A 22,222-nucleotide genomic window follows, 5' to 3' on the forward strand; every position below is an offset into this window, starting at 1 on the left:
TAATATATGTTATGAGTATTTTAAAGATATGAAAATTGGTGTGGAGAAAGAGGACAAAAATAAAAAGGTGATGGTTCGAAAATTATGATCCTATTGTTTATTTATCTTTGCCGTAAATGCCGGTCAACTTTGACCGGTTGTATCTCAGGAACCACTCATCACAATTAAACGTTTTTTCTTTTAGAGGCGTCCTGCCGCTTTTATTTTCAATATCGTTTTCATGATTTAATTTAATTTAATATTTCCCGAGATATTCTATTTGTTTATAAGCCAAAAAATTGTTTATAATTTTAAAATATTCCTGAGGCCGCTTAAATAGTCCAATTTCAATTATGTAAAGTACATTATATAGGTACAGTATCTTTTTATATAAAAATCATAGTTATTCTTATGTATCATAATTATTGTGGTTATTATAGCGACCGTAAATTTTTATTTAACAATTCAATTGTTGCTAAACTGTTCATTCAATTTCCATCGGCTTCTGGAATTATAATCTATACGAAAAGAGCTTTTATATTACCAAGTTATTTAATTGTTGATAAACAATTACTTATCTAAAATTTTAGTTTTTTCGGGGAAAATTTTCGTCGAGTAAATCGGGAAAAACACGTCTCTATACAGAATTTAATTACGGTGAATTTTTATTTGAGTGTTTTTGGTGTAAAGTTAAAATCTTTGGAGTTACAGAGCAAAAATTAAAAAAAAACACGATTTTCGGGCGCCATTTTATTTATAAAAAAAGTAGTACACTATTTGCGGACTTTGCATACCTATATTATTAATATATACTCCAGCAATAAAATTGCTGGTAAATAACTTTTCACAAAAATGGCCTATTCTCCGATAATCTGCCCAGACTAATTCGTGGGCGAGGTTTATTACTTCTCTGTGTCGTTTATAGCTTTGCTGCGTGTGTCTTTGCTGCTGTCGTGACTCTTTTCCATTTCTTCCTGTACTTGCACTGAACTTTCCAGTCTTCAACATTCATTTTTCTTACATATTTTTCTACATCATCCAGTCATCTTCTTCTAGGCCTTCGTCTTTATCTGGGCTATAGTTGTCTTCTTCTTCTTCAGTGCCTTATCCGGTCCGGATGTTGGCGATCATCAAGGCTATCATTGTTTTGTTGACTGCTCTGCGAAACAGCTCCGCGGAGGTTATCCCAAACCATTGTCAGAGGGTTTTCAACCACGAGATACGACGGCGTCCCGGTCCTCTCCTGCCAAATACTTTGCCCTACATAACGAGTTGAAGAACTCGATATTTTTCTTCGGTCCGCATAACGTGGCCAAGGTACTCAAGCTTACGTTGTTTTACTAAATTAAGCACTTCTTTTTCTTTTGTCATGCGCTGTAGGACCTCAATGTTGGTGACATGGTCCACATAAGATATTTTTAGTATCCTCCTGTAGATCCACATCTCGAAGGCTTCAATCCGTTTTTCAGTGGCTTGTGTCAGTGTCCAGGCTTCAACTCCATACAGTAGCACTGGAAGAACGTAGCACCTCACTATCCGCATCTTGGTTCCCAAACTGAGATCACTGCAGCACAGCAAGGATCTCAGCTTGATAAATGTAGACCGTGCCATTTCAATTCTGGATCTAATCTCTTGAGCGTAGTCCCATTGTGAGTTGAGGGTAGTTCCGAGGTAAGTGAATCTGTCGACTCTCTGGATCTCTTCGCTATCTGCCATTAGTGCTCCGGGATCTAAATTTACACGGCTGACAACCATGAATTTAGTTCAGTCCGTATGTTACGCTCACAGTTCTCACACGGTCTAGTAAGGCCTGTAGATCATTTAAGCTGGTTGCTAGTAATACAGTGTCATCGGCGTAGCGAATATTATTGATGTATTCACCGTTCACTCGGATTCCCATCTCTAGGTTTGTGAGGGCTTCAGTAAAAATTTCCTCAGAGTATATATTAAAAAGAGTTGGCGAGAGCACACAGCCCTGCCTTACTCCTCGCATGATCTTCACTTGGTCGGTCAACTGGTCTTCGACCTTGACTTGAGCACGCTGGTTCCAGTATAAATTCATGATGATCCGAATGTCCTTCTCATCTAATCCTACTCTTTGTAGGGCGGTGACCATATTCTGGTGCTGGCAACGGTCAAATGCCTTGGTGTAGTCAATAAAACAAGCATAGACATCACAACCGATCTGAAGTAGAACTTGTAAGGTGAAAAGTGCCTCACGTGTACCCATGGAATCGCGGAATCCAAATTGCATTTCACCGACATTTTCCTCGCATTTCTTGTAAATTCTGGCATGTATGATTTTGAGAAAAATCTTAAAATCATTATATGTAGTTGTATCATGATTTATAGTTGTATCATTTATATGTGTTGTATCATTTATAGTTGTCTCCAGTTAGTTATCCTTCTCAACATATCTGAGTGTAGGCGTCTTTGTATACGGCCTATCCATTCTGAGCGATGAGATTTTATGTATCTGACTATATTTTCTCCCCTTAATTCTTCTTCAATTTCGCCATTTATTTTCATTCTTCTCTCTCTCTCACTTGTTACATTTTCGCCCAGTATCGTTCTCATTATTTTTCTTTCAAATTTCAGAAGGCCATCTTCCTCTTTTTTGTTAATTTTCGTTGTTTCCATCCCATATGTAACAACTGGTCTTATATAGGTTCATCTTTGTTCTCTTACTTAGCGTCTGGCTTCTCAGCAGATTTCTATTCATTGTATATGTTTTTTGCCTTTCATAATTCTTTCCTCTGTTCTCTCTTTTCCAGTTTTCCCTATTGTTACTTCCAAGTAGCTAAAGCTGAATACAGTTTCAAAGGACCCCGCAGAAACCTTATGGGAAATGGCTCTATGGTCAAATGCTCTGAAACTTTGGGTTCTGGAAGTCCTTGATGTGTAGAACAAAAGACTCACTGGGCGCGTAGCTCCAAAAAATCATGGTTTTAAGATATAAGCTTCTGAAGTTATAGGTACAGTGAGGACCTTTGAGTTGGAATAAATTGATTTTCTCGAGAATGGGCGACTCTGGAGGTACATTACGAACCAGGTCGATTTTTAATTTTAAATTATATTTTTTTGGCATATATATCATACTAGTGACGTCATCCATCTGGGCGTGATGACACAAACGATGATTTTTTTAAATAAGAATACGGGTCTTGTGATAGCTCATTTGAAAGGTTATTCAATTCTCTGTTCACTAATATAAACATTAACATAATTATTTATACGGGGTGCACAAACATTTTTTTAAATTAAATTAATTGAAACAAAAAGAAGAATGTATATTATTTAATTCGAAATACGTTTTACTGCTGTCAGTAAACAGAAAAAAATGTTAATTTAAAAAATAAACATAGCTTTTCGCTTAAATTAAATGTTCAAACTGCTAAGAGGCAAGTGGGTGGCAGCTTTAATATTGAATTTAAGCGAAAAAAAATATTTATTTATCAAACAAACATTTTTTCCTGTTTTCGGACAACAGTAAAATGTATTTCGAATTAAATAAATTATATACATTCTTCTTTTGTCTCAATTAATTTAATTAAAAAAAATTTTTGTTCACGCTGTATAAATAATTATGTTAATGTTTACATTAGTGAATAGAGAATTGAATAACCTTTCAAATGAGCTATCACACAACCCCTATTCTTATTTAAAAATCATCGATTGCGTCATCACGCCCAGATGGATGTCATCACTAGTATGATATATATGCCAAAAAATTAAAATTTAAAAATAAAAATCGACCTGATTCGTGATTTATCTATAAAGTCGCTCATTCTCGAGAAAATGAATTTATTCCAACTCAAACGTCCTCACTGTACCTATAACTTCAGAGGCTTATATCTTAAAATGATGATTTTTTGGAGCTACGCGTCCAGTGAGTCTTTTGTTCTACACATCAAGGACTATCAGAACCTAAAGTTTCAGAGCATTTGACAGAGCGCCATTTCCCATAAGGTTTCTGCGGGGTCCTTTGTGGTTCTGTGTTATTAGATATTTTTAAATTGTTGCGTCGTCATGAACTATCGTCATGTATTTTGTATTGTCCTGGTTTACCTCTAGCACGATTCTCTTTGCATCCTTATCTAATTTTTCCATTGCTTTTATAAGTGTAATCGTCTTTGCTATGACGACTAGACCATCTACGTATGCTATTACTTGAAGTTGATCCTTCTTGATGAAGGATCTTTCCTACTGAGTCATGCCGTTCCTTGTATTTAGTTGCGGCAAATGCCTGGCAGCCACCGGTAAGATGTTGGATGGTTTCTTGGGCTTGACATCCATATCGGCATTTGTCGTTTTGGACCTGAGGGTCTTTGATGATATATTTCAGGTAATTTTTGGTTGATATAACCTGATCCTGAATGGTCACAATGAACCTTCTGTTTAGGGGAACATCTTTCCTGATGTCAACATAGATGTTCGACGCTATATTGTCGACATAGTCTTGGCTGACCTCATTGGGATGTCGCCCGTGCAAAGGTTTACCCATCCAGGTGCACATTTTTTCGCCCTTTGTAAGGTGGTTTATTATTATTATTTATTATTTCCCAATAAAATAGTAAATTTTATATTTCTGTCTTGTTGTAGGAGATTTTAGTGTACTATGTTCGTATTTGGCTCCCCGAGGAGAGAGATGGATGTCTGGAGCCTTCCTGGCGATGGACAGGATCATAATGTGGTCGGACGCTGGAAAAGGGTACCTGTACAAGTTGCCATCTAAGTAAGACTCTTTTAAAACGATAATAGTTGAAGTTGGTGTAAGATTTTTGTTACTTATATGATTAATAATAACATTTTAATTGTTTAATTTTTAACATACTACTCTGGTATTAACTTGATAGATGTTTACGGTTATGGATTTTTTATTATTAGGGAGATGTGTATTTATTAATAATTTCTTTTTTGGCTTATTATAAAAAATAAAAACAAGCACAACAAAGTAAATAAAGGAGCCATGGATTCAGTTCATTAACATTAGAAGTAGTGGTAAATGAAGCAACCCAGAAAACGAAGTCAAAAAGAACTTGAAAAATCGAAAACTGGGCGCTATTTTTCAACTGAAATATCTGGGGGAAGTCATTAGAAAACGCGAACCATCTCTTGTCTTTATTTGCGAATTTATTAGTCTTTATTTTTAACTTATGTCTAACTAACCAATGTCGAACGAGTAGACCAATATGCACATCTTGGAACAATGATCAACTCCAAAAATTGTTACTTCCAGGAAATTAAAATTAGAATAGAAAAGGCAAGAGCAAATTTTAACAAAGTGAGAAGAGTGCTCTGCACCGGAGATTTGAAGTTAAAGCTAAGTAGTCCAGGAACCGAAGATTTTCACCTAGCAATTTTACAGAATGGATCGATTTGCTTGAAAATTTGAGAATAAGTAGTGGATAGTCCAAGGATCAAAATCTATATTATGCCGAAAGGCGCTTTTACCATGGGGGTGGTTGCCACCTCATCTCGTGGTGGAAATTTTGTATTATATTTTGACCGCAAAAAATGTTCTATACATTTTTTGATAAAATTAATAGTTTTCGATTTATTCGCTATCGAAAGTGTATCGATAAAATCAATGTTTTTCGATATACTCATTTACGATTCACTCAATTTTTGTCGTACAAAAAATTTTTTCAAACCAAGTTCTTGGGAATAGGGAACTTGCACATTTTTTTTATTACATAATAATGTTCAGTTTTGTATAAAAATGAGATTTCCAAAATTTCACGCTTCAAAAATTCATAGTAACTTAGAAGTACAAATTTAAAGACTTCTTTATTTTAAAATAGTTCAAACGACCCGTGACGTCACAGAGTTTAACTATGTGGTTCCGTTTATGGTTATATTTACGTATATTCTTCTTCTTCTTTAGTTTATTGGCCTCCACCTACTTGGGTATTTGCCCAGCTCGTCGTCGGGGAATAAAGGAAAAATATTTATATTCTAATGACATTTATCGTATGTCGTTGTAATAATATATACCAGTTTGTTGAGATTGGAGTTTGCTACAGTTTTTGAAGGAAAGGAAAGAAGGTTTACTGTTAAAAATAAAACCATTTTGTAAAAGTACAAATTTTCTATGAATAGTTCAAACGATGAAAAACACTTTTAACGTCACATAACTGAATTTTTTACTGACGTTTATAATGTCTAATTTAAAATTATATATACAATTGGTGTAGAATGTAAACATACAACCACGTGACGTCACGACACGTTTTGGGGTGGCTGGTATAAGTTGAATTTTTAGTCGTCTTTAGGGGCCAAACGAAAGACAAACAAAACTTTTTTTATCTTTGATACAGGTTCTAAATTATGTTCTGTTCTGATTTATACCATTTTTTCGAATTTAAAATTTTATGCAAGTTCCCTAGTGGTGTAGAATGTAAACATACAACCCCGTGACGTCATGTTGCGTTTTGGGGTGGCTGGTATAAGTTGAATTTTTAGTCGTCTTTAGGGGCCAAACGAAAGACAAACAAAACTTTTTTATCTTTGATACAGGTTCTAAATTATGTTCTGTTCTGATTTATACCATTTTTTCGAATTTAAAATTTTATGCAAGTTCCCTATTAAATAACCTACAATTTCATATTTAACTTTTTTATTTTTTATCTTAGAAAGTTTGCTAAAAAAGAATTTTATAGGTTTTTATAAGATCTATAAGGCTATTAATATTAAATACTTTTAAAATCCTCAATCTTAAAAAGTGGTTACTTTGAAAGGGTTGGTAAAAGTGGTTTTTGCATGTTATTACAAGTTTTAATTGTTAATAGCTCACTCAATTTTTGCCGTAGAAAATTTTTTTGCAAACCAAGTTCTTGGGAATTAAATAAGCTACAATTTCATATTTAAACGTTTTTCGTGTCTCTGATGCTAATCTTTCTATTCTGAAGAAAAGGGCATTTTTTACCAAACTCCAAAAAATCGTTATTCGCTTTTAACTCCATTTTTTAAAAACTAATCATTCTAAGCCGGTCAAACTTCTAGAACCCATTAATAATACATAAATAAAGAAGTCCAAATAAGGTCAATAACTAATTTTAATTAGGGTGGTAATTAGGTTGTTTTTGATCACTCTTTCGCTGAAAAAAATAGGGACTGACATTCTTTTCATTATAGGTCACTTAATTTTTGAACAAGATACTTTTTTTTTATTTCTGGAGATAGATATTTTTAAATACTTTAAATTAGTTTCAACAAGTTATCCTCGAAAAATGCATAGTTTTCCCGTCGTTTGACTTTGAATCTACAATAGTTAGCATTTGACGAAGAAGAGCTAACATATAAAAAAGTATAGCTCGATTACTATTGGTTTTAAAAAAAATTAAAAAACCGGATTTGTTTATTTTTTCAAAAGGTACTTACATTTTTATTAAGCAAAGTTGTTTTGATAAAACGAAAACTTTTTGAGTTATTAGCAGAAAACTGATTAAAAACATTGATATTTTCGATGTAAAACTAACAATTTCGATGGCGAATAAATCGAAAACTATTAATTTTACAAAAAAAAATGTATAGAACGTTTTTTCTTTAGAATGAATGTTTTTACCAACTTTTGCGGTCAAAATATAATAAAAAATTTCCACCCCCCGAGATGGGGTAGCAACCACCCCCATCACCCCCTAAATCATAGATTTTGATCATTGGACTATCCACTACTTATTCTCAAATTTTCAAGCAAGTCGATCCATTCTGCAAAAATTGCGAGGTTTTGTCCTATTTTAAGCTTCATTACTAGGACTAAAGAGTTAGGTTGGTTAGATGCTACGTTTTCTCGACTTTGTTTTATGGAATGGCAGCTTGGACCTTGAATGCGGCACCAGTGAAAAAACTGGAATCATTCGAGTCGTGGGTGTATAGAAGAATTCTGAAAATAACATGGACAGAACACGTCACTAACAAATATGTTCTGAGAAAGATGAATAAAGAAATGGAAGTCTTAAATACAATTATTAAAACCAAAAAATTGGAATATCTCGAACATATTACACGTGGAGAGAGATACAATTTGCTCCAACTCATTATGCAGGTGTATAAATTTCGTGGGCTCAGTGAAGGCTGTTCTTCAGAGAGAATGGAAACACCAAATAGTAATGCGAGAATTTATTAATGAGACCTACACTAAGGGTGGTTACCCCGGGAGAACTTTGAGTAGTGACTTATGACTTATTCGCGTTTCAGTTGAAGACTCTATTTGCTACATATTGCATGTATGAAGGAATGAAGTTAGAGGCACCTCTGTCCTGGTCGAAGTGATTCTTGAGAATGATTCTAAATGTGTATTCTTTCTCAGCGGTAGCACTTAGGGAGCATAGGGAGCCATAAAATATCATAGCTGATTTCCGACCTTCGTCGCGGAGATGGCACTTGAAGAAGATTTTTAACTTATTTACACACTAAAACATATAGATACTAAAAACATATAATTTATATCTACAATTTATAACGGCACTAAGTCAAAATATCACTTTCCGTCTACAGTCCGATCTTCTATTTAAGTACTCCCCGAATCTGTTCTCCAATATGCTAGACCGGGCCTGGAACAAATAGAATAAGATCGAATTGAATACAGACAGACAAGCTAACGCCTAGTCAGGCCTTAGCCTTAGTCAGTCTTAGAAAGGGGTCAAAAGTATTCTCGGCTCGTTCGGTTCGGTCCACAGAAGTATCTATAGATGTCGGGATCGGCCTGCGTGTTGAAAATAGTAACAATAATTCTCAGAAGAAAATCAGGTATAGATTAATAGTGTCTGAATAGTAACTAGGCTACCGGGTTGACCAAAAGATAGGACATATAGATTTATTTATTTAGCGTATGGCTATATCACAGGTTTTGTATATACAGTGCTAGTCAAAAGTCCGTACCCCCCCTCGTATCTTTTGAACGGTTATACCTATAATTGTAAAATTTGGAGGGAGGAAATAAACTGACGTATGCTTCTTAACTAGTTATGACAGGTGACGTAATTATGACAGATGACTTTACAGCTCCACTGTGACAGATAATTTTAAATAGGACCTTATGGCAAGTGATACCTCGTTTGAAACGTATTGAAAATACCTATTCAGTTCTACTAATATTGTTTGAGTTTAAGCTAATTTTGATGAATAAATTAAATAATTATAAAATTGCAGTTTCGCATTTAATTAATAAAAATTCAAAATTCCGCATATTATTACTTGTCAAAAAGGTTGACGTTGACTTAAAAACTACTAGAGAATTGAAAAATGTCAACTTTTTTGACTAAAAAACCAAAGGCGGACATTTGAATTTTTATTAATTAAATGCGAAACTACAATATTATATTTATTTAATTTATTTACCAAAATCAAATTTAACTAAAACCCAAAAAAAAATTAGTATGACTGAATAGGTATTTTGAATACCTTTCAAACGAGGTATCACTTGCCATAAGGTCCCATTTAAAATTATTGGCCACAGTGGCTCTGGAACGTCATCTGTCACCTGTCATGACTAGTTAAGAAGCTTACGTCCGTTTATTTCCTCCCTCCAAATTTCACTATTATAGGTATAACCGTTCAAAAGATACGAGGGGGGGGGTACGGACTTTTGACTAGCACTGTATAAATAAAGATAACAATACATTATAAATAATAATTAATTTTTATAAACAAAAATTTAGTTGGTTAATATATTCAACCAACTCCTTGGTCGCCACTAAAAAATCGGACCGATTGTCACTGTACGATCTGATGGTGCATTCCTCCACCAAATGCCTAACCATTTGTCTTTCAGCACCGCAATCGCAATTTGGAGAAGGTATTTCTTTCCCCCATCTAATAAGTTAGTCAGAGCACCTACCACAGTTGGTTCTAATTATGTTTAGTGTCACTCCGGACATATAGAAAATTAGTGTTAAAGGAAGTTTTACCGTTTTTTGAATAACTAGATGTATTAATAAACCAATTTGGCTAAGAATTACGTCATTAAATTATTTTTTCATAAAAAATGAATTGATAAGTACACATCTCTACCAAGTAGCGCAATTTACAAAAAAAACTAAACACAAACATGGTCATCTTTTTGTTTTTTATAGTTCGCAATATGGCAATTTCAGTTATGATTTAGTTATTTTCTTAAAGTGCACCTCCATTAGCCAGTGTAATTAATGATTTCATTTTTTATTTTTCACATGGACTACGAACAGCAAGCTACGTGGCAAGAACATTAATAATAGGTTAGACTCTCACTACATTTATGTGTTTCTTTTCTTTTGCTTTATTTAAACAAACGTTTTGATGCTGTACATAGAGTGCTTCAGGCCACTGTGCGTTAACGAACCAGTTCATTGTATACGCGTGTTAGCAAACATTTGATCGAAATTAAAATTTAAAAAAAATGAATCCTTTGCTTTTGTACTATCCGTCTGTCCGGGATTGATGCAGCCAAAACTTTATCAGCCACAAAAAAACTGACGATGGATTCAAATTCAACATTAAGGGGTTATCCTAATGTAAAATTACGAAATTCGTATACTTTTTTTTGGAAATTTCTAAAATAAAAAGTTCTGTACCAATTGTTTTTAAAATTTGCACGAGTATTTATTATAAAAAGAAGTACATGCAAAACAATTTTGATAAAAAAATATTAAAAATTAAAACGATAAGTTATTATTGAAATATAAGTTATTTTCTATACCATCAACTAGGGGTTTTTTGGTTGGATAAAAAATGTCAATTTGGCGGTTTTTGAAACTGAAAATATTTTAGCTAATTTTAAAAAAATTTTCAACACTTAGTCATTTTTCTAAATTATAACATTTTTTAAAAATCCTAGTTGATGGTATAGGAAATAACTTATATTTCAATAATCACTTTGAAATTAAATGTTTCAGGATCTCTATTAGTCCCAATCACTGCAGCAGTGGGGTCATGTTTTTATTTTTACGTTGCCAGTAGATGGCGCATAAATCGTTTAATTTTCAATATTTGTTTACGAAAATTGTTTTACAGTTACTTCTTTTTATAATAAATGCTCGTGCAAATTTTCAAAACAATTGTTACAGAACTTTTTATTTTAGAAATTAAAAAAAATATATATGAATTTCGTTATTTTACACTAGGATAGCCCCTTAAAGCACATTTACTAGGAAAATATTATGATTGCTTATTATAAAACCCTCTTAGCCCTCTTACGTTAAGCTGTGGTACCCAAGTGTCCAAAGAAATTGACTTGAATTCGTGCATTTAAAAAACCTTATCAACAAAGAATCATCTGTATCTGGATGCATTTTTGATAAACGTAGATTGATGCAAACGTAGTTTGGAATACTAAATTCATGAGAATGGTCAGCAAAGTCAGTATAATATAGGGTGAGGCAGATAACTGGCCTAATAGAAATATCTCAAGAACTAATGGCATCAGAATCATGAAAATTGGAATGTAGGGGTTTTGAAGGATGATCTATTAAATGAAAATATTTTCATCTCTTTGGGTTATACCGGAAGCTGCTTATAACTTCGTTTTTTTTAATTGGGACACCCTGTATATTTTTACATTTTTGGATTCTCCCCAATATCTTCTTTCTTAAAATATGAGGTTTTGTAATATTATACAGGGTATTTTAAAAGATATTTACGTTTTTTTATTAATTTCGTAGCAACATCCACACCCTGTAGAATTGTAACAGTTTGACATTAAAAACTCTGTTTACGTTCAAGTGATTTTTAATATAGTCTACTATTGTTAAGAATCATTAGTATCGCTAATTTTGAAATTTTAGTATACAGGGTTGGTCGAAACTCGGAATGAATATTTTCCGAGTTTTTTTAAATGGAACACCGTGTATTTTAGTATTGTAATGAAATGATATGTCATGGTACTTTTTTATTTTATAAGTATTCCCTATACCTAATTGCTTTGATTTGTGAGTTATTGGTGATTCAAGCTCAACATTAATTGCAACAAAAAATACGCAAAATTTTATTAGGTTGGCCGTGAAAAAATTCAATCACAAATAATTTTTGTCTGATCCTTAAAATTACCAATAATGGTTTAGCTATCAAAATACCTACAGTCGGAAAAATGAAAGAATACCCACGAACGAAAATATAAAACATGCTGTATTTTCCTGTGTCACAAAGTCACCGTGTCACAAAGAAAATTGTCCAGTGCAAGTACATGTAACAATAATTATTACATGTACTTGCGCTGGCAAATTTTTTGTGTGACGCGGTGACAAGAAAATACAGCGTGTTTTATATGTTCGGTCATGGGTATTCTTTCATTTTTCCGACTGTACGTAGTTAAGATTGTTGGTGCGATTAACAATTAAGCACAGATTAAAGCAGTTAGGTATAGGGAATGCTTAAGAAATAAAAAAGTACCATAAAATATCATTTCATTACAATACTAAAATACAGGGTGTTCCATTTAAGAAAACTCAAAAAATGCTCATTCCGAGTTTCGACCAACCCTGTATACTAAAATTAAAATTTTAACTATATTAATGATTCTTAACAATAGTAGACTATATTAAAAATAATTTGAACGTAAGTAGAGTTTTATATGTCAAACCACTACAATTCTACAGGGTGTGAATGTTGCTACGAAATTAATACAAAAACGTAATTATCTTTTAAAATGCCCTGTATAACATTACAAAACCTCATATTTTAAGAAAGAAGACATCGAAGAGAATCTAAAAATGTAAAAATATACAGGGTGTCCCATCGAAGTTATAAGCAACTTCCGGTATAACCGGAAGTAGCAAATAGATGAAAATATTTTCATTAAATAGATGACTCTTCAAAACCCCTTGATTCAAATTTTCATGATTCTGTTGCCTTTAGTTCTCGAGATATTTCTAATAGGTGCTTTATTTGCCTCACCCTGTACAGGGTGTTTCATTGGGAAAGTAACATACGTTAACTGTAGAAAGAGGACACTAAGGCGATCTCAAAAATACTATACTTAATGGGTGTTTTATCTCTTTTGCCATTTTCTTATTTGGTTCATAACTTTTTAACCACACTGTATATTCATTTTATATTTGGCACGCAAATATTCTTTAAGGGGTATAATAAATTTATTTATTTACAATTATAAAAAATCCAGGTCCGGATTAAAAAATATTGGAAACATGTTCCGATCCAAAAACAACACCCTGTACATTAAATTTTTTTAAAACGGATTCTGCATTTGAAAAGAAGATGAAAAACTAAACTTAGTGGTATACTTTGAATTTTCGGCAAAATGATTTTTCTGGTAAAATTTTGAATTTGAATTCTGAAATTATGTGAATTGCGAGAGCTCTAAGTAGAAAAAAATTGAAATACAACTTACAACTTGTTATCCACACTGTATATTTATTTTATATTTAACACGCGAATATTCTTTAAGGTGTCCAATCAATTAATTTATTTACAATTATAAAAAATCCAGGTCCGGATTAAAAAATATTGGAAAAATGTTCGGACCCCAAAAAACACCCTGTACATTAAATTTTAAAAAATGGATTTTGCATTTGAAAAGAGTATGAAAAACTAAATTTAGTGGTATACTTTGAATTTTTGGCAAAATGCTTTTTCTGGTAAAATTTCGAATTTGAATTCTGAAATTATGTGAATTGTGAGAGCTCGAAGTAGAAAAAAATTAAAAGGCGACTTAATTTTAATTAACACCATTATTTAATCTAAATTGGTAAAATGTTAACATTTCAGTGTTTTTTATTATGTGTGACAAATTGTATATAGCGAATATTCATCTTTAAATATTGAACAAATAATAAAGAGTCAATAAAAAATACATCACTTTAATCAACAAAGTATCTAAAAATTAAAACAAACCAGAGAAAATTTGCAGGATTATAACTATTCAAAACTAAAGTACTCATTTAAAATTACCACCATCAAAAATTATTGTCATGTGTCAAAATGTTATTATTTTACCAATTTAGATTAAATAATAGTATTAATTAAAATTAAGTCATATTTTAATTTTTCTTTTACTCCGAGCTTCGCAATTCACATAATTTCAGAATTCAAATTCAAAATTTTACCAGAAAAATCATTTTGCCGAAAATTCAAAGTATACCACTAAGTTTAGTTTTTCATCCTCTTTTCAAATGCAGAATCCGTTTTAAAAAAATTTAATGTACAGGGTGTTGTTTTTGGATCGGAACATGTTTCCAATATTTTTTAATCCGGACCTGTATTTTTTACAATTATAAATAAATTGATTGATTGTACACCTTAAAGAATATTTGCGTCCAAATATACAATAAATATACAGTGTGGATAAAAAGTTGTGAACCAAATAAGAAAATGGCAAAATAGATAAAACACCCAGTATCGTTGTTATTAATGAAGTAAGACTCATTAAGTATGGTATTTTTGAGACCGCCTAAGTGTCCTCTTTCTACAGTTAACGTATGTTACTTTTCCAATGAAACACCCTGTATAGAATAGAAACTGGGAAATTACCAATAAAACCAAAAAGACGTTGCCATATCGACGTTCGAAGATAATTGTTCGGATATTGTAAGCACTTTCAACAGAAAAGTACCCTGGTGGATTGACAACCTTGCAAAGCAAAGGACAGAAGTCTGAGATGAACTGAGATATACAAAAAGATAATTGTGGAGGATCGCGAGAAGACAGAACAGACTGCAGAAATGCCAAGGTTCCATAAAATTCTCTCCAAGTACCCTCAAGTAAGTATTCCCTCACTCAAAAAGGAATTAGGTGAATGCACTTTTATAGATTCAATGAGGACGGTTTTGGCCTATTCCACTGCGACCTATTGGTCTTGTATTGTGGAGTATTGTGGCCCTCTTGTTCCAGATTACATTATCTGGCCAGACCCTTTTTAAAAGGTCTAATAATTTCGAAACTGAAACTTTCTATGTACCTCTTTACAGGTGGTTTTTCTTCACCGAATGCAAAGAATCGCATATTTGCCAGGCTGAATACAAATAGAATGGTGAAGAGACCCTGAAAAAAGTGTTCAGGGTGCATTTGAATAAGTCTAAAATAAAACTGATACCACTAAAGGCATATCAGCAGATTGGATTGGATACCATGACATGGTTTTATGGGAAACTAGCGTGTGACAAAAGAAGTGGAAGATCAGGACAAAATCAAGGCTTATTCGGGCTGTATAAATCACCGGGTTTTGACTGTATTTATACAAGATACACTTCTATAGAAAATCAGAGCTTGTGTACAAAAAATATGTATAGTATTTCAGGCCAGGTTAGAACTGGGATATATACCAAAATGCAGGCTCATAAAGATAGCTTAGTTTCACAAGGAAACGGAATCTACGTAACATCTGGATGGTCGTATAATATAATAAGGGTTGATTCTTTAGTTGGGGTAGTTAAGTCAGGAACACACTAAAAAATGAATAACCATTTTAAATTTCGTTGCAAAACGAAAACACAGCCGAACCATATTCTAGTCCAATCAGAGAGTGCTGCAAGCACCCCTACCGGTTTCGAAACTTATTAGTCTCTCATCAGGAGGCACATATGCTGCGCTCCCCGATCCAACCAAAACAAACCCCAGCGTGCAGTCCCGGATTGCAACGAACGAAATGGCATAGATGCCCTAGCGGCAACTGCTAGCAAAAAGACTAAGTTTTCACTCTAATGGCATATAAAACAACATAATGCTATTCCACATCCCACCAGAATGAAAACAATAGGAACCTTCTCTGGTTACACCTCCGAGGCTTCTACAATTTGCAAGCCATACGGATACTGAGACTAAGGAAGATGAGGGAATTCTACAATTTACAATTCACGTCCCATCTGCTCAGCGCGGTAAAGTTTTTAGGAACACACTATTTTACCCATCACTATTTATTTGATATCAGTACAGATATAGAAATACTAGATAGTACTTAGCTGAGGACGTCACATGTTATGATGGTATCTTCTACCGAGAGGATCGCTCCAATTTCAGGTATCAAATTCTAATTAATACTGCCAGATTATTTCGCGTGCATTTATTTATAACAACAAATTATTATGATATTTTACAAGTAGGTCAAGTTTGATTTCTTATATAATATGTGTTTTGCTTAGGCAACAGAAACCACTGTGTCATGAAGTACACCAGTTGTCAGTTGTGTTCTAATTTCGAGAGTAAACAAAGCCAACATATGTTTGTTATTTATAATATCTATAAATAAAATGTAGTAAGTAAGTAAGCAGTAAAACTAAGATTTTGTAAAACTATTCGTGGGGGTATTTATGTCTCTACACCCGCTTTGGACGGAGAAATTTAAAAGGGGGAATTGAGGTCAAATATCAAGGAGTAATATTGGATAAGCGCCTTATATGGAACGTCCATGTGGAAATAATATCCAATTCCCTTTGGATTCAGAAGATATGTGGGAAGTCATGGGGTATGGAACCCAAACGGATACTGGCTATATATGACTGTAGTCAGACCTATGATTACGTATGGCACACTAGTATGGTGGTCTAAATGCCAACAAAAGACTACCAGAGAGAAGTTTAGTAAGCTTCAATGACAAGTATGTTTAATCATAACAGGAGCGGTGCAACTACCCCAACCACCTCCATGTAGGTCATACCTAACCTCAATACATTTTATCATTATTAACTCTGGCCATGCTACGTGTTCTCCGTATTATTCTACGGGTTGGAGGCTTGGACATTAAAGAAAGATGTTTCGGACAGATTAGAAGCCTTCGAGCTACAGAAGGATATTCAGAATAAGTTGGGTGGATAGAGTCACGAATGTCGGGGTGTTGAGAAGAATGGAAAAAGGAAGAGAGGTTTTAAATACAATTAAAGTTAGAAAACTGCAATATCTGGGACATGTTATGAGGGACGAGCATTATAACTTGTTGCAATTAACAATACAAGGAAGAATACAGGGTAGATGGAGTCGTGGAAGAAGACGCATCTCGTGGTTAAACAGTTTGAAAGCTTGGTTTAACTGCACTTCTGTTGATCTCTTTAGAGCAGCAGTATCGAAAGTGCGAATTGCCATGATAGTTGCCGATCTTCTTATAGGAGATGGCACATGAAGAAGAAGAAGATACGGCTTATAGAGGTCAGTAAAGGCCATAATAGACCTCTTTAAAAAGGCTGGACTGAAAGGATAACTTTCACGTAGAGATGAGCCACGATAGCCCTCTTACGTCGAGTGGAAGCGTGGTTAAGGGTCCACTCATATTAGACCAAGAGGCAGAGCTGAAAAATCTCTTTGAATTTACTAAAGCTAGATTTTTCACAGTTGATTACTGTGTGTGTAGAGAAACATACTGCGGTCGGTCAAGCGAAACGTAGAACAGGGGTTACTGAGAGGGTATCAAAGTTGCTTTCCTACGAAGGTAATTAAATCCATTTACTAAGCCGGATACTCTGTACACACATTCTAAATTAAATATAAATAAAAGTTATTATAGTCGGTCAGCTGTATGACGGGACAGAGCCGGTCGGTCGGCCCCAATAGTCGATTGAGGAAATGAAGCATTTTGGCTCGCAATTTTTTCGTCCAGCATGGATTTACTTGAAATTTTCACAGAAGGTAGGGAATAGTCCAAGGATCATTTTCTATATCATGCCGCTATCATACGCTAAAACCTTGGGGGTGGTTGCCACCCCATCTCGGGGGTGGGAATTTTTTATTACATTTTAACCATGTAGTTCGATGGAAAAAGTGATTCTAAGAAAAAAATGTTTTTTACATTTTCTTCGTAAAACTAATATTTTTTAAGTTATTCGCGCTTGAAAATAACAGTTTTTCGACGAAAATATCGACTTTTTTAGAGGGATTTTTGAGAATACCTCGAAAAATATTCTATATATATTTTTGGCGATAAAAAGTTTCTTCAAAAATCATTTTGTAGGATTTTTAAAAAGCTATAAGACTTTGTAAATTAAATTCCGTAAGATCCCTTAGTTTTTAATTGGGGCGGGTTTAAAGGGCTCGAATAAGGGGTGTTTGCTGGTAAATAGAGGTTTTTAAACAGCTATATCTGGCTAACTATTCACTGTAATGAAAATCTATGCACAGGGTAATTTTAGTCATTAAAAAAGCTACAGTTTAGTAGCTTATAATTTTTTTCGTATCTTCAGTATTTTCGGAGATATTTCGAAGTAAAAGGTGAAAAATACCAAATTTCAAAAAATCAATTTTTTTAACTCCAATTTTTCCAAAATTAGGCATTTTAAATACGTAGGTCAAACTTCTTGAGTGTATTGATAATATAAATATAAAAGGAACTACAGGAAGGTGAAGACCAATTTTGAATTAGGAAGGTAGTTAGGGGATTGTTTTCACTTATTTTTTCGTAGAGAAACGCAGGTACCGACATTTTTTTTATTATAAGTCGCTTAATTTTCATGCTAGAAACTTTTTTTTATTTTTTTTTGAAAGGTCTAATTGTATACTTGAAATAAGATTATGTAAGTTTTCTTCGAAAAATGCAAATTTTTCCCATTATTTTACTTTGAATATTTCAAATTATGCATTTGACGAAAAAAGCTAACCTTTTTATCGCCAAAAATATATAGAATATTTTTCGAGGTATTCTGAAAAAACCCTCTAAAAAAAGTCGATTTTTGTCGTCGAAAAACTGTTATTGTCAAGCGCGAATAACTCGAAAAATATTAGTTTTACGAAGAAAATGCAAAGAACATTTTTTCTTAGAATCACTTTTCCATCGAATTACATGGTTAAAATGTAATAAAAAATGCCCACCCCCGAGATGGGGTGGCCACCACCCCCAAGGTTTTAGCGTATGATAGCGGCATGCTATAGAAAATGATCCTTGGACTATTCCCTACCTTCTGTGAAAATTTCAAGTAAATCCATGCTGGACGAAAAAATTGCGAGCCAAAATGCTTCATCTCCTCAATCGACTATTGGGGCCAACCGACCGGCTCTGTCCCGTCATACAGCTGATCGACTATAATAACTTTTATTTATATTTAATTTAGAATGTGTGTATTGATTTTCAGCCTTAGTAAATGGATTAAATTACCTTCGTAGGAAAGCATCTTTGATACCATCTCAGTAACCCCTGTTCTACGTTTCGCTTGACCGACCGCAGTATGTTTACACACTCACAGTAATCAACTGTGAAAAATCTAGCTTTAGTAAATTCAAAGAGATTTTTCAGCGCTGCCTCTCCGTCTATATTGAACCCAAACTAACGTAAGGGATAGACTAAACTGTCACAGAAACTTGTAGTAAATTCGTAAATTAGGTAAAGGATCTGTAAAAATCGATTATTGCTCAATTATTGTTGATATAAAATGAACTGGTTCATTAATTCCTAAGACAGTGACAACATTCACTGAATTAATCTTTCAAAATGAGATTGATCAAAGAGATTTGCATTTTTTAACACCTTACATGTACTACGTATCGCGTTGTTTGTTTTAAAAAATATACAGGGTGGTTTGTTAATACTGAGAGACAGAAAGGAAAATTAATTCTTGCATGACAATATTGTGTGGACTGTATTTATTAAAAACTTCAACAGGAGCATTGTCTAACCATGAGGTAGTGGTTAAATACATAATAAGGATAAATCGGCCAAGGGAAGTACCTTCTCCTTTAAACTAATCAGTTTAACCTTCTGTAAGTGCCATATCAGAATTATCCGATCATCATGGTGAAAGCTTGAACTAATTTAACAAGTTTTAGTGCATTAAGTTAATACTATGTGAGCCGTCCAAGGAATCTTCATTCTTATACGTATCCAGATTTCCAGTGCTTAAATTCGGTTCATTGATAGATGAAAAAGATATTCAACGAAATGCCCAGAGAAACTATCAGTAAAGTTCCGTAACACAACTAAGGACGAGACAGAAAGAGCGATATATACAGTGCGTTCATAAAGTAACGCATAAATTCATTATTTCGTAAACCGGCGACTGTAATAAAAAATCCCGAAACAGGTCGATTTTTATTTTTAAATTATGATTTTTTGGCATGTATATCATACTAGTGACGTCATCCATCTCGGCGTGATGACGTAATCGATGATTTTTTTAAATGAGAATAGGGGTCATGTGATAGCTCATTTGAAAGGGCATTCAATTCTTTATTCACTAATATAAACATTAACATAATTATGTATACAGGGTGTTCAAAAAATGTTTTTTAAATTAAATTAATTGAGACAAAAAGAAGAATGTATATAATTTATTTAATCCAAAATACGTTTTACTGTTGTCAGAAAACAGGAAAAAAATATTTATTTGACAAAAAACATTGCTTTTCGCTTAAATTCAATGTTAAACTGTCACCCACCTGCTTCATGACAGTTTGAACATTTCGTTTAAGCGAAAATCCATGTTTATTTTTTAAATAAAACATTTTTCTGTTTTCTGACAACAGTAAAATGTATTAACAATTAAACAAATTACATACATTCATCTTTTTGTGTCAATTAATTTAATTAAAAATATATTTTTTGGACACCCTGTATAAATATTTATGTTAATGTTTATACACTAAGCTCCAAAATTAACGCACCACCTTAAAAATGGGACATTGTTGATGTCTTGTATTTCCGAAACCTGTTGTCCGATTTTAGTGATTTTTTTAATATGTTATAGCTTTATTCTTCAAGAATATCGATGTAATAATATTGTTGCTAAACAGATAAGTGTCATTGTATACCGGGTGTAACAATGATAGTGTGTTTTTTCCTCAAAGTTTGGAACACCCTGTGGAATATTCTGGCGTATACAGTGCGGTGGAATAAGTGTTGCCCCCCCCCCTGTTAACTTGTTTATTTTACGAATATAAGCAAAACGCTCGGACCGGTCGATTTTTAAACTAACCATAGTATATTATAGCATCAACGTTTCGAACTTTACGCGATCCCTCTTCAGGTGACAGCCATAATTTTGATTTTTTTAAATGGGAAAGTACATCATGTGACACCTCATTTAACAGCTTTTGAAATACTGATTTCAAAAATGTATAATACTTTAATCCTTTTTGAAATCATAGGCGCAAAATTTCGGTCGAACTCTTTTTAGCAGCTATATAGAACGCATTTATTTTTTTCGAATTCTTGGGAAACTAATAATTATTTTTAAAAAATTTAAACGCAGAATGAAAGATTAGATTATTACCGAGGGCTGACAGTCCCTTAGAATAAACAAAAAGTTTCTTTTGAATGATATATTTAAAATTAAAAATCACACTAAATTTTCTCTTTTTTTCACCACTGTGACTTATTAAAATAAACATTATAGGAGTTCTCAGGGACTTTGGACCATCGAGAATACTGTAATATTTCATTCTGCGTTTAAATTTTTCAAAAATATTCATTAGTTTTTTCAGGATTCGAAAAAAATGATTGCATTTAGAAAGAATTCGCCAGAAATTTTGCGCCTACGCTCTTAAACAGGAAAAAAGTATTATACATTTTTGAAATCAGTATTTTAAGAGCTTTTAAATGAGCTGTCACATGATGTACTTTCCCATTAAAAAAAAAAATCAAAATTATGGCTTTCACCTGAAGAGAGATCGCGTAAAGTGCAAAACGTTGATGCTTTAATATACTATGGTTAGTTTAAAAATCGACCTGTCCGAGCGTTTTGCTTATATTCTTAAAATAAACAAGTTAACAGGGGGGGCAACACTTATTCCACCGCACTGTATAAAATATTGAAATTAAAACTCAACTATAGCCTTATGCTTTCTTAACATTATCGTTTTTGATTAAGTAGCTTATGTTGGATAATAAAAAAGTAAGGTACTTTAACAACTAGCCATGTTCTTCATCAATACAGAGTGTTTCTAAATAAGTGCGACAAACTTTAAGGGGTAATTCTGCATAAAAAATAATGACCATTTGCTTTATAAACATATGTCCGCAAATGCTTCGTTTCCGAGATACGGGATATTGAATTTTTTCTTACATACTGACGATTTATTTATTGCTCTAAAATCGGATGAGATATGCAAATGAAATTTGGTAGGTTTTAAGAGGTAGTTGTTGCGCATTTTTTGGCATACAATGAAGAATTTTATATTCACCATTGGCGTGCATACGGCTCATATTACCCGGTCATATTACCCGTATGGACGCCAATGGTGAATATAAAATTCTTAATTGTATACCAAAAAATGCGCAATAACTACCTCTTAAAACCTACTAAATTTCATTTGCATATCGCAACCGGTTTTAGAGCAATAAATAAATCGTCAGTTTGTAAGAAAAAATTCAACATCCCTTACCTCGGAAACGAATCAT

At 33.2% G+C, this 22,222-nt stretch overlaps 1 protein-coding gene across 6 annotated transcripts in view; it reads left to right on the plus strand.

Moving 5' to 3' along the window:
* Positions 1-22,222, plus strand: part of LOC114338584 (WD repeat-containing protein 7) — a 151,576-nt gene that overhangs the window by 38,489 nt on the left and 90,865 nt on the right. For 3 of the 6 annotated variants that reach the window (XM_050648279.1, XM_050648282.1, XM_050648284.1), the window contains exons 6-7: positions 4,582-4,714; positions 10,167-10,196. In XM_050648279.1, coding sequence (XP_050504236.1) covers positions 4,582-4,714; positions 10,167-10,196 — 163 coding nt within the window. The remainder of the gene's footprint in view (positions 1-4,581; positions 4,715-10,166; positions 10,197-22,222) is intronic. The other 3 variants (XM_050648280.1, XM_050648283.1, XM_050648281.1) reach the window with 1 other exon arrangement.

This window comes from Diabrotica virgifera, chromosome 4 (assembly GCF_917563875.1).
Source record: "Diabrotica virgifera virgifera chromosome 4, PGI_DIABVI_V3a".
NCBI lineage: Eukaryota > Metazoa > Arthropoda > Insecta > Coleoptera > Chrysomelidae > Diabrotica > Diabrotica virgifera.